The 12,899-nt window shown below is 42.0% G+C and overlaps 1 protein-coding gene across 1 annotated transcript in view; it reads left to right on the top strand.

Moving 5' to 3' along the window:
* The window catches only part of LOC142150797 (uncharacterized), a 91,522-nt gene that overhangs the window by 27,391 nt on the left and 51,232 nt on the right, over positions 1–12,899 (top strand). The window contains exon 4 of the mRNA XM_075205982.1: positions 10,944–11,050. Coding sequence (XP_075062083.1) covers positions 10,944–11,050 — 107 coding nt within the window. The remainder of the gene's footprint in view (positions 1–10,943; positions 11,051–12,899) is intronic.

The raw sequence follows: 12,899 nt of genomic DNA, 5'->3' as shown, positions 1-12,899 counted from the left end.
ACTGCAAAATTAAAATACGTTCACTGTTCTTGCAGTCCAGAAATATTAGTACTGCTATATTTACCTACGTTCACTGTTCTTGCAGTCCAGAAATATTAGTACTGCTATATTTACCTACGTTCACTGTTCTTGCAGTCCAGAAATATTAGTACTGCTATATTTACCTACGTTCACTGTTCTTGCAGTCCAGAAATATTAGTACTGCAAAATTAAAATACGTTCACTGTTCTTAATAAATTCCCAGCTCGCGGCCGCCATCTTCATTCTTCCTGCAATCACTGAAGAGGGAGGTTGTTTGGGAGCTCCTGTCCTGGTTAGTTTTGTTCAGTGGTTATTTGGGAGATCCTGTGCTCTGTCCTGCTGATCAGTTTAGTCAAGTGGTGCTTTGTCCAGTGCTCTGTCCTGCTGAGTCCAGTAGTACTTTGTCCAGTGCTCTGTCCTGCTGAGTCCAGTGGTGCTGTGTCCTGTGCTCTGTCCTGTTAAGTCCAGTGGTGCTTTTGTCCTGTGCTTTGTTCTGCTAAGTCCATAGTAATTTTATAATTATTAAAAAATCATAAAAAAAAATTAAAAAAATATACAAAAATAATTTTAAAAAAATATAAAAAAATAATTTAAAAAGTATAAAAAAAATTCTAGTGCAATATATTCTTGCAGTCCAGAAATATTAGTACTGCAATACCTACGTTCACTGTTCTTGCAGTCCTGAAATATTAGTACTGCAAAATTAAAATACGTTCACTGTTCTTGCAGTCCAGAAATGTTAGTACTGCAATATTTACCTACGTTCACTGTTCTTGCAGTCCAGAAATATTAGTACTGCTATATTTACCTACGTTCACTGTTCTTGCAGTCCTGAAATATTAGTACTGCAAAATTAAAATACGTTCACTGTTCTTGCAGTCCAGAAATGTTAGTACTGCAATATTTACCTACGTTCACTGTTCTTGCAGTCCAGAAATATTAGTACTGCAAAATTAAAATACGTTCACTGTTCTTGCAGTCCAGAAATATTAGTACTGCTATATTTACCTACGTTCACTGTTCTTGCAGTCCAGAAATTATAGTACTGCTATATTTACCTACGTTCACTGTTCTTGCAGTCCAGAAATATTAGTACTGCTATATTTACCTACGTTCACTGTTCTTGCAGTCCAGAAATATTAGTACTGCTAAATTTACCTACGTTCACTGTTCTTGCAGTCCAGAAATATTAGTACTGCTATATCTACCTACGTTCACTGTTCTTGCAGTCCAGAAATATTAGTACTGCAAAATTAAAATACGTTCACTGTTCTTGCAGTCCAGAAATATTAGTACTGCAATATTTACCTACGTTCACTGTTCTTGCATTCCAGAAATATTAGTACAAGAGATTTAACTATAATGGAGTACAAAAATTTGGAGGATAAAGTAGGGAAAGATCAAGACCCACTTCCTCCTAATGCTGAAGCTGCTGGCACTAGTCATGACATAGACAATGAAATGTCATCAACATCGTCTGCCAAGGGCGATGCCCAATCTCCTAGTAGAGGGCATGTAAAATCCAAAAAGCCAAAGTTCACTAAAATTAGCAAAAAAATAAAATTTTAATCATCTGAGGAGAAACGTAAACTTGCCATTTACAATACGGAGTGACTTAAGCTGTCATCAACAACACAGCAAACAACTCTGCCTTATAAAGAGATGGCATCACAAATCCCCAAGGCAAGACCAAGGGTGTTGGTGGTTGCGAAGCCTGACCTTCCCATCACTGTACAGGAAGAGGTGGCTCCTTCCACCATTTTCCGCACGCCCTCTGCATATGCTGGAAGGATCACCCACAGTCCAGTTACAGATTTGACTAATGAAGGTGTGAATGTTGTACACCGGGAGGAGGATATTGATGTAGCTGGCACTGAAGAGGAACTTGATGAGGAGGATTCTGATGTGGTTATCTTAAATGAGGCACCAGGGGGGGAAACAGTTGTTGTCCATGGGATGAAAAAGCCCATCGTCATGTCTGGTGAGAAGACCAAAAAATCCACCTCTTCGGCCTGGAGTTATTTTTATCCCAATCCGGACAACAAATGTATGGCCATATGTACCTTATGTAAAGCTCAAATTAGCAGGGGTAAGGATCTTGGCCACCTAGGGACATCCTCCCTTATATGTCACCTGAAGAACCTTCATAATTCAGTGTTTAGTTCAGGACCTGTGGCTAGGACCGTCAGCAGTCCAGGGACACCTAAATCCCTTGGTCCTGTTGTATACACACCACCAACACCCTCCTCGTCAACTTCCTCCACAATCTCCATCAGATATAGTCCTGCAGGCCATGTCACCTGCATAACTGAGTCCTCTTCAATCCGGGATTCATCCGAGGAATCTTGCAGTGGTACGCCTACTACTGCCGCTGCTGCTGTTGCTGCTGGTAGTCGGTTATCTTCCCAGAGGGGAAGTCGTAAGAATGCTACGTCTTTCACCAAACAGTTGACCGTCCAACAGTCGTTTGCTATGAGCACAAAGTACGACAGTAGTCACCCTATTGCAAAGCGGATATCTGCGGCTGTAACAGCTATGTTGGTGTTAGACGTGCGTCCGCTGTCCGCCATCAGTGGAGTGGGATTTAGACGGTTGATGGAGGTATTGTGTCCCCGGTACCAAATCCCGTCTAGATTCCACTTCACAAGGCAGGCAACACCCGGGATGTACAGAGAAGTACGAAAAAGTGTCCTCAGTGCTCTGAAAAATGCGGTTGTACCAAATGTCCACTTAACCACGGACATGTGGACAAGTGGTTCAGGGCAAACGAAGGACTATATGACTGTGACAGCCCACTGGGTAGATGCATCGCCTTCCGCAGCAACAGCAGCAGCTTCATCAGTAGCAGCATCTCCACAACGGCTGCTCGTTCCAAGGCAGGCAACGTTGTGTATCACCGGTTTTCATAAGAGGCACAACGCTGACAACCTCTTAGAGAAACTGAGGGAAATAATCTCGCAGTGGCTTACCCCACTTAGACTCTCCTGGGGATTTGTGGTGTCAGACAACGCCAGTAACATTGTGCGGACATTACATATGGGCAATTTCCAGCATGTCCCATGTTTTGCCCACACCGTTAATTTGGTGGTGCAGCATTACGTGAAGAGTGACAGGGGTGTGCAGGAGATGCTTGCGGTGGCCCGCAAAATTGCTGAACACTCTCGGCATTCTGCCAGTGCCTACCGCAGACTCGAGCAACATCAAAAAAGGCTGAACCTGCCCTGCTATCACCTCAAACAAGAGGGTGTGACGCGCTGCAGAGGATGGAGGAGCAGCAAAAGGCCATTCAAGCCTACACAGCCACCTAAGACATAGGAAAAGGAGTGGGGATGCACCCGAGTCAAGCGCAGTGGAGATTGATTTCCGTGTTGTGCAAGGTTCTCCAGCCGTTTGAACTTGCCACACGAGAAGTCAGTTCCGACACTGCCAGCTTGAGTCAGGTGATTCCCCTAATCAGGCTGTTGCAGAAGCAGCTGGAGAAAGTGAGGGAGGAGCTGGTAAACCATTGCGATTCAACAAAGCATGTAGCTCTTGTGGATGAAGCCCTTCGTACGCTTTGCCAGGATCCGAGGGTGGTCACTCTTTTAAAGTCAGAGGAATACATTCTGGCCCCCGTGCTGGATCCTCGGTTTAAAGCGTATGTTGTGTCTCTGTTTCCGGCGGACACAAGTCTACAGCGGTGCAAAGACCTTCTGGTCAGGAGATTGTCCTCTGAAGAGGACCGTGACATGCCAACAGCTCCTCCTTCATTTTCTTCAACACCTGTGGCTGCGAGGAAAAAGCTCAGTTTTCCTAAAAGACCCGCTGGCGGGGATGCTGAGCACATCTGGTCCGGACTGAAGGACCTGCAAACCATTGCAGACATGTCTACTGTCACTGCATTGGATGCTGTCAGTATTGAAAAAATGGTGGAGGATTACTTTGCTGACACCATCCAAGTAGACATGTCAGACAGTCCTTATTTTTACTGGCAGGAAAAAAGGCAGTTTGGAAGCCCCTGTACAAACTGGCTATATTTTACCTGAGTTGTCCCCCCTCCAGTGTGTACTCGGAAAGAGATTTTAGTGCAGCGGGGAACCTGGTCAGTGAGCGGCGAAGGAAGTTGCTTCCGCAAAACGTTGAAAAAATGATGTTCATAAAAATGAATTATCAATTCTTCAATCAAGAACAGCACTGGCCTCCAGAGACTACAGAGGGACCTGTGGTTGTGGAGTCCAGCGGGGACGAATTGATAATGTGTGAGGATGAGGAAGTACACACTGAAGGGGGCCAGGAATCAGAGGATGAGGATGAGGACGACATCTTGCCTCAGTAGAGCCAGTTTAGTTTATACAGGGAGAGATGAATAGCTTTTTTTGTGTGGGGGCCCAAACAAACCAATCATTTCAGCCACAGTTTTGTAGGCCCTGTTGCTGAAATGATTAATTTGTAAAAGTGTGCATGTCCTATTTCAACAACATAAGGGTGGGTGGGAGGGCCCAAGGACAATTCCATCTTGCAACTCTTTTTTTGGCATTATGTGCTCTTTGGGGCCTATTTTCTCAAACTGCCATCCTGTCTGCCACTGCAGTGCCACTCCTATATAGTCATCCTATGGCAAAGTGGATAACTGCGGCCGTAACAGCTATGTTGGTGTTAGACGTGCATCCGGTGTCCGCCATCTGTGCAGTGGAATTTAGACGGTTGATGGAGGTATTGTGTCCCCGGTACCAAAACCCATCTAGATTCCACTTCACTAGGCAGGCAATACCCGGGATGTACAGAGAAGTATGAAAAAGTGTCCTCAGTGCTCTGAAAAATGCGGTTGTACCAACTGTCCACTTAACCACGGACATGTGGACAAGTGGTTCAGGGCAAACGAAGGACTATATGACTGTGACAGCCCACTGGGTAGATTTATCGCCTTCCGCAGCAACAGCAGCAGCTTCATCAGTAGCAGCATCTCCACAACGGCTGCTCGTTCCAAGGCAGGCAACGTTGTGTATCATCGGTTTTAATAAGAGGCACAGCACTGACAACCTCTTAGAGAAACTGAGGGAAATAATCTCGCAGTGGCTTACCCCACTTAGACTCTCCTGGGGATTTGTGGTGTCAGACAACGCCAGTAACATTGTGCGGGCATTACATATGGGCAATTTCCAGCACGTCCCATGTTTTGCCCACAACGTTAATTTGGTGGTGCAGCATTACGTGAAGAGTGACAGGGGTGTGCAGGAGATGCTTGCGGTGGCCCGCAAAATTGCTGGACACTCTCGGCATTCTGCCAGTGCCTACCGCAGACTCGAGCAACATCAAAAGGCTGAACCTGCCCTGCCATCACCTCAAACAAGAGGGTGTGACGCGCTGCAGAGGATGGATGAGCAGCAAAAGGCCATTCAATCCTACACAGCCACCTAAGACATAGGAAAAGGAGTGGGGATGCGCCTGAGTCAAGCGCAGTGGAGACTGATTTCCGTGTTGTGCAAGGTTCTCCAGCCGTTTGAACTTGCCACACGAGAAGTCAGTTCCGACACTGCCAGCTTGAGTCAGGTGATTCCCCTGATCAGGCTGTTGCAGAAGCAGCTGGAGAAAGTGAGTGAGGAGCTGGTAAACCATTGCGATTCAACAAAGCATGTAGCTCTTGTGGATGAAGCCCTTCGTACGCTTTGCCAGGATCCGAGGGTGGTCACTCTTTTAAAGTCAGAGGAATACATTCTGGCCACCGTGCTGGATCCTCGGTTTAAAGCGTATGTGTGTCTCTGTTTCCGGCGGACACAAGTCTACAGCGGTGCAAAGACCTGCTGGTCAGGAGATTGTCCTCTGAAGAGGACTGTGACATGACAACAGCTCCTCCTTCATTTTCTTCAACACCTGTGGCTGCGGGGAAAAAGCTCAGTTTTCCTAAAAGACCCGCTGGCGGGGATGCTGAGAACATCTGGTCCGGACTGAAGGACCTGCCAACCATTGCAGACATGTCTACTGTCGCTGCATTGGATGCTGTCACTATTGAAAAAATGGTGGAGGATTACTTTGCTGACACCATCCAAGTAGACATGTCAGACAGTCCTTATTTTTACTGGCAGGAAAAAAAGGCAGTTTGGAAGCCCATGTACAAACTGGCTATATTTTACCTGAGTTGTCCCCCCTCCAGTGTGTACTCGGAAAGAGTTTTTAGTGCAGCGGGGAACCTGGTCAGTGAGCGGCGAAGGAGGTTGCTTCCGCAAAACATTGAAAAAATGATGTTCATAAAAATGAATTATCAATTCTTCAATCAAGAACAGCACTGCCCTCCAGAGAGTACAGAGGGACCACTCCTATATAGTCATCCTATGGCAAAGTGGATAACTGCGGCCGTAACAGCTATGTTGGTGTTAGACGTGCATCCGGTGTCCGCCATCTGTGCAGTGGAATTTAGACGGTTGATGGAGGTATTGTGTCCCTGGTACCAAATCCCATCGAGATTCCACTTCACTAGGCAGTCCAGAAATATTAGTATCAGATATTAAACTACGTTCACTGTTCCTGCAGGGCAGAAATATTAGTATCAGATATTAAACTACGTTCACTGTTCCTGTAGTGCAGAAATATTAGTATCAGATATTCAACTACGTTCACTGTTCCTGCAGTGCAGAAATATTAGTATCAGATATTCAACTACGTTCACTGTTCCTGCAGTGCAGAAATATTTGTATCAGATATTAAACTACGTTCACTGTTCCTGCAGTGCAGAAATATTAGTATCAGATATTAAACTACGTTCACTGTTCCTGCTACATCAAAAAAGCATGAACCTGCCCTGCCATCAACTAAAACAAGAGGTAGTGACGTGCTTGAACTCCACCCTCTATTTGCTGCAGAGGATGGAGGAGCAGCAAAAGGCCATTCAACAACATCAGGGTGGGTGGGATGGCCCAAGGACAATTCCATCTTGCACCTCTAGCAAACTCTTGCAAACTGCCATCCTGTCTGCCACTGCACTGCCACTCCTAGATGGGCCACGTGTTTGTACCGCCCACTTGTGTCGCTTAGCTTAGACATCCAGCTACCTCGGTGCAACCTTTTGGACTAAAAACTATATTGTGAGGTGTGAGGTGTTCAGAATAGACTGGAAATTAGTGGAAATGAATGTTATTGAGGGTAATAATAGTGTAGGAGTGAACAAAAACCCAAAATATGGATTTTAGCACTTTTTATGCTTTTTTAAAAAAAAATCAGAACCCAAAACCCAAAATCAGAACCAAAACCTTTCGTGGGGTGTTTTGGCAAAACAAATCAGAACCCAAAACCCAAAACACCAAAAGTGACCGGTGCACACCCTTAGTTTTGGTTTTGTTTGGTTTTGTTTTGCTATTTTCGAAAAAAATACAATTTTTTTGGTCTAAAATAACCTAATTTAGCGCTCCACCAGTTTCTTAGATAAGTGAGGTAATTCTAAAGCTAATAGATTATGAAAAAAACAGTTTACTTCCTGGTAGGCCGTCCTTAATACGAACACTTGTCTGCAAATTATACAGACAACCTGGTTGACTACCTCCTCCATCTTTGATTATTGGCAATGTAGCCATCGTCTTTGGGTGTATATTACACCCTACACCTGTAGTTGAATATTAAAAAAAGCAGCCTGCTCAGACTGTGGAACCAGAAAGTAAAATTAAATGGACCACGGTAGTTTGGTGGCTATCTATGCCCCTCCCCCCCGCCCTCCACTTGTAGTTGAATATAAAAAAAGCAGCCTGCACAGACTGTGGAACTAGAAATTTGAATATACAAAGAAATGGACAAAGGCAGTTTGGTTTCTGTCTGCATCAGATCCCCTCTCCACTAGGAGTAAAATATAAAACTATTCAGCCGTTACATAATCTAGAATATAAATAGAAATTGAGAAAGGCAATTTGGTATCTGTCTGCATCATAAACATCAACATCCTCATTAGCGCCCTCGTCACCTCCACAAATCTCCCCCTCATCCTCTTCTATTTCCAAAGTGGCATTCTCAATTTGTGTATCACCGGCTACACTCGGGCTGTTCAGGTACACATCAACAGAGCTGCTGAAATGGCCCTTCTTTATGAGTACACTAACAGAATGCTCACAATTAGATATACCACTGTTGGATGGACTCTCCACAGGGATTGGTGTCATTTGTGAATCAGAGCAAACATTATCCTCTAATGCCTTACTGTTATCTTGCAGCTCGGCTTTGACGCGTAACAGTAGTTGTGCACCAATTGTAGGCTGGGTAACTTTTTGGGATCTGCCACTAATAGCCAAAGGTGAAGGCCTCATTCTCTCTTTGCCACTGCATGTGTAGAATGGCATGTTGGCAATTTTTTTTTTATCGGCAGTTAACTTTTCCTCAGTAACACTTCTTTTTCGCTTCAACACAGTAAAAATGTTTTGGGTTTTTTGGACTGATTTTGAAACACTGTGTAGTTTGACATCGCCTTGCCCAGATGACGTACTGGGAACACTAACATCAGGACTGGTGACAGAACCTGGTTGCTCATTCTGATCATATGTGGACTGCTTTGAATCCATTTTTAGCCCAAAGCACTGTGGAGTGCTAAAAATTATTTGGTAAGATACTGCTGACAGATAGTAATTTTGACAGCCAGAAATATTTATGCACAATTATGGGGGACACCCCAAAAGCACTGTGGAGTGCTAAAAATTATTTGGCAGATATTGCTGACAGATAGTAATTTTGACAGCCAGAAATATTTATGCACAATTATGGGGGAAACCCCAAAAGCACTGTGGAGTGCTAAAAATTATTTGGTAGATACTGCCAACAGATAGTAATTTTGACAGCCAGAAATATTTATGCACAATTATGGGGGACACCCCAAAAGCACTGTGGAGTGCTAAAAATTATTTGGTAGATACTGCTGACAGATAGTAATTTTGACAGCCAGAAATATTTATGCACAATTATGGGGGACACCCCAAAAGCACTGTGGAGTGCTAAAAAGTATTTGGTAGATACTGCTGACAGATAGTAATTTTAACAGCCAGAAATATTTATGCACAATTATGGGGGACACCCCAAAAGCACTGTGGAGTGCTAAAAATTATTTGGTAGATACTGCTGACAGATAGTACTTTTGACAGCCAGAAATATTTATGCACAATTATGCGGGACACCCCAAAAGCACTGTGGAGTGCTAAAAATTATTTGGTAGATACTGCTGACAGATAGTAATTTTGACAGCCAGAAATATTTATGCACAATTATGGGGGACACCCCAAAAGCACTGTGGAGTGCTAAAAATTATTTGGCAGATATTGCTGACAGATAGTAATTTTGACAGCCAGAAATATTTATGCACAATTATGGGGGACACCCCAAAAGCACTGTGGAGTGCTAAAAATTATTTGGTAGATACTGCTGACAGATAGTAATTTTGACAGCCAGAAATATTTATGCACAATTATGGGGGACACCCCAACAGCACTGGGGAGTGCCAAATATTGAAAAAAAATAAAAAAATCCTCTATCCTCCTCTCTTCTCTAGCGATTTTTGGATGCTCAATTGGAATAAGAATATTGTATCCTCTGTCCCTGCTCTAATCAGCCTGTGACTACACCCTGCTCTTTCCCTCTGTCAAATGGCGATGGATTGCTGTGGAGACGTGTATTTATCATCTTCAAGTATCGCGAGAACCGAGCCCGAGATCCGACGACGTCACGATGACGTTCGGCCTCGATTTGGATTCCGAGCTGGCGGGATAGTACCGAGCCTACTCGGATACCCAAAGTTCGGTTCTCGGGGAACCGGACCCGCCCATCTCTACTTAATAGTGACTTTAATATAAATAGAAAGTTGTACTGACTACATAGAGGAAGTGGAAATCCAACTGGTTTCTCACAAAACACATGCTACATCATCAGTTGTTTAAACTTTTACTATGTCATCTGTACAGTTTTTTGTAAATAAAGCATTTTAAATGCATTTTAAACCACTTGCAACAACATGTAATGTGTTATTGACACAGACCGCAGCAAGGATCCTTCTACTCAGAGCGTTGCTCTTGTTGCTCTACATGGTGTCCTGTACAGAAGGAGAGATTAATGCTCAGTTGTGTTGTTGTACATTTGTCATGCTGCACTTTAACCCTGGGACTAAAATCATGGCACACTGAATGCATGATTACACAGCATAGGGCATTCTGTAAAACACTGTATGTACAGTAGGTATTGATGGTTATGATATTGGGCCATTCAATGCTGCATGGCTTAGGAATTAAATATTTTCATTTGCAATCATCTAAAACAAAATCAAAGTGAAGTGCATCAGGCAGTGGTAAAGATCAGTATATCTACATAGGACACTGCTTCTATTAACTAAATGGGTCACATGTGGAACTTATGCATGTTATACTTTAAAGGTGATGTCTACCTATATTTAATTCCACATTTTGTGGACCTTACATATTTAACATAAATAGAGGCCTAAGGGTTATTTAAACTAGTGAATCTCATAATTACAAGACTTTCAAATTATTTGATTGTTTACATTCAGACTATATTAACTTTGCCTATACCCAGTACCCCTGCAAACTGCAGGGGTACTGGGTAAATGTACTGAGCTACATTTTATGCAGTAAATAGAGGCTTGTTATTGCATGACATTCGTTAACACTGTAAATTGTGTTCTTTCATTACAAACATTTTTAGTGTGTTTACTTTATTATATGCTTTATGCTCTTATGCAATTTACCACAGTTTCATCCAGTCTATTAAAAAGTGTTAAATGAGGAGTTTTATTATATTTGTTTCATATTTCAAATGTAATGAAGTCACAATAATTGCTAAGCCTTTTCCAGGAAGGGTAAGCATAGAAACAGAAACCTATAATATTAACCTAATGATCCATATTTGTATTACTAAACAGAAAGGAATCATTGAATGTGAAGACTTAAAATATATTTTACTTTGCATAGGCCGTGTGCTTGCACGAAGCTTTAACAAAAATATTCCTAAAGGAGGATGGGCAAGTTATCCAAGTCCTGAGCAGTGCGCCTTGCAAATGGTCAATGCTCTTCTTAAGGTAACACTTACTTTGTACTGGACAAACATAATGGGGTATATTTACTAAACTGTGGGTTTGAAAAAGTGGAGATGTTGCCTATAGCAACCAATCAGATTCTAGTTATCATTTGTTTAGTACATTCTTCAAAATGACAGCTAGAATCTGATTGGTTGCTATAGACAACATCTCCACTTTTTCAATCCTGCAACTTGATGAATTGTCCCCCAGATCTTTAATTATATTGTGTGTCATTAAAACTGATGCACTGTTCATTAAAGTATATCCCTTGCCTTTCCACATTGGAGGCAGCTATTGCGTGAATTGATCAAATATTCATGAGAATGGAGCTCATCTTTTTCACTAGAGATTAGTGACATCCTTAAGGTATTTTGAGCCTTAGTGATGTCACTGGTTCCTAATGAACAGATAGGCTGAGTATTTGAGAAACTCAAAAATTATACCTCCACTGGGTGTAGGCTATGGTTAGACTTTAATACAATAGGAAAAAAAAATTGTCATTTTCACCTTGAATGTATGTATGATATACTGTAAATAACTCAGAATCATCTCAGTTCTAAAACTCTAATTGCAAATAAAATATTATTAATATTTTTAGAAAGACAATAGACAATTAAAACACAGTCCAAATAATCTTTTGAGGTCTCAAAAATATTAATTTCTGTTTAGGGGCATAGTCCGCTCAGCTCCGCCTGCAGGCATATGAACAAATGTAGCCATGCATGAAAATCAAATGCACTGAATTGAAATTGTGTTAAACTCAGTGGCTTCTATAAATAACTTCAGCTTTAGCACAGAGAACAGATTTTATTTTGTAGACAGAAAAAGTAACCCCAGTCTCTGAAGACAACACATACACTGGGCAAATTGCATAATGCGTAGTAGAAAAACAAACCAGAAAATATGATGTTATCTTATAACATTTTGTTTTTCTTCTATACATTCTTAGTATTATTTGATAGCAATATTTTTTATTTTGTGTTGTCTTTAATAATTCCTGTCTACTCACATTTTTCTCACTAGAGTAATAACAAAAGTTTGACCAATGCGCACTATACTCAGGATCAGAAGGACACTAGTAACTAAAGTATATAAAAATATAAAATTATTATATGTATGAGATTTAGTGCTAGATTTACTAAGCTGCGGGTTTGAAAAAGTGGGGATGTTGCCTATAGCAACCAATCCGATTATAGCTTTCTTTTATTTAGTACCTTCTACAAAATGACAGCTAGAATCTGATTGGTTACTATAGGCAACATTTTCAAACCCGCAGCTTAGTAAATCTAGCCCTTAGCCTATTAGTATCCATTTGTTAGTGAACAACAGCCACCTGGCAGAGGATGCTGTAAATCAGTGGTTCACAACCTATTTGATGATGTGACACTCCCGCTGACTCAACTTCCACACAATTAATTTTTTGTATGTCACACCAGGTTTAATAAGCAAAACTGTATTTGTGACTACCTTTAAAAAGCCAAGGAAAATATATGATTTTTTTCTTTACTTTTTTTTTTATCTGCTTTGCGTTACTTCGCCTTCTTACATGCAACCGAATGCATTTTTCTGATACATCCAGTCTGGTATGGGATCACACAATTGTGTCCTGGCATACTGGTTGCAAACTGCAGCTGTAAATTATATTCAGAAGTAGAGGAGAGATAGGCATAGGTGGAATCTTCTGATCAGGATATTTGGCACTGTGCTACAATTGCCAAAAGGAGGCTGAGATTAATATTACAGTCATTACCAGCACTAGGTGTCAGGGCAGGACCGGACTGGGACTAAAAATCAGCCCTGGCATTTAAAGCAAACAGGCCCACCTCTGTTCCAGATTATGTGGGACTAC

Source organism: Mixophyes fleayi, chromosome 4, assembly GCF_038048845.1.
Source record: "Mixophyes fleayi isolate aMixFle1 chromosome 4, aMixFle1.hap1, whole genome shotgun sequence".
NCBI lineage: Eukaryota > Metazoa > Chordata > Amphibia > Anura > Limnodynastidae > Mixophyes > Mixophyes fleayi.
This window is presented reverse-complemented; position numbering and strand designations above follow the sequence as displayed.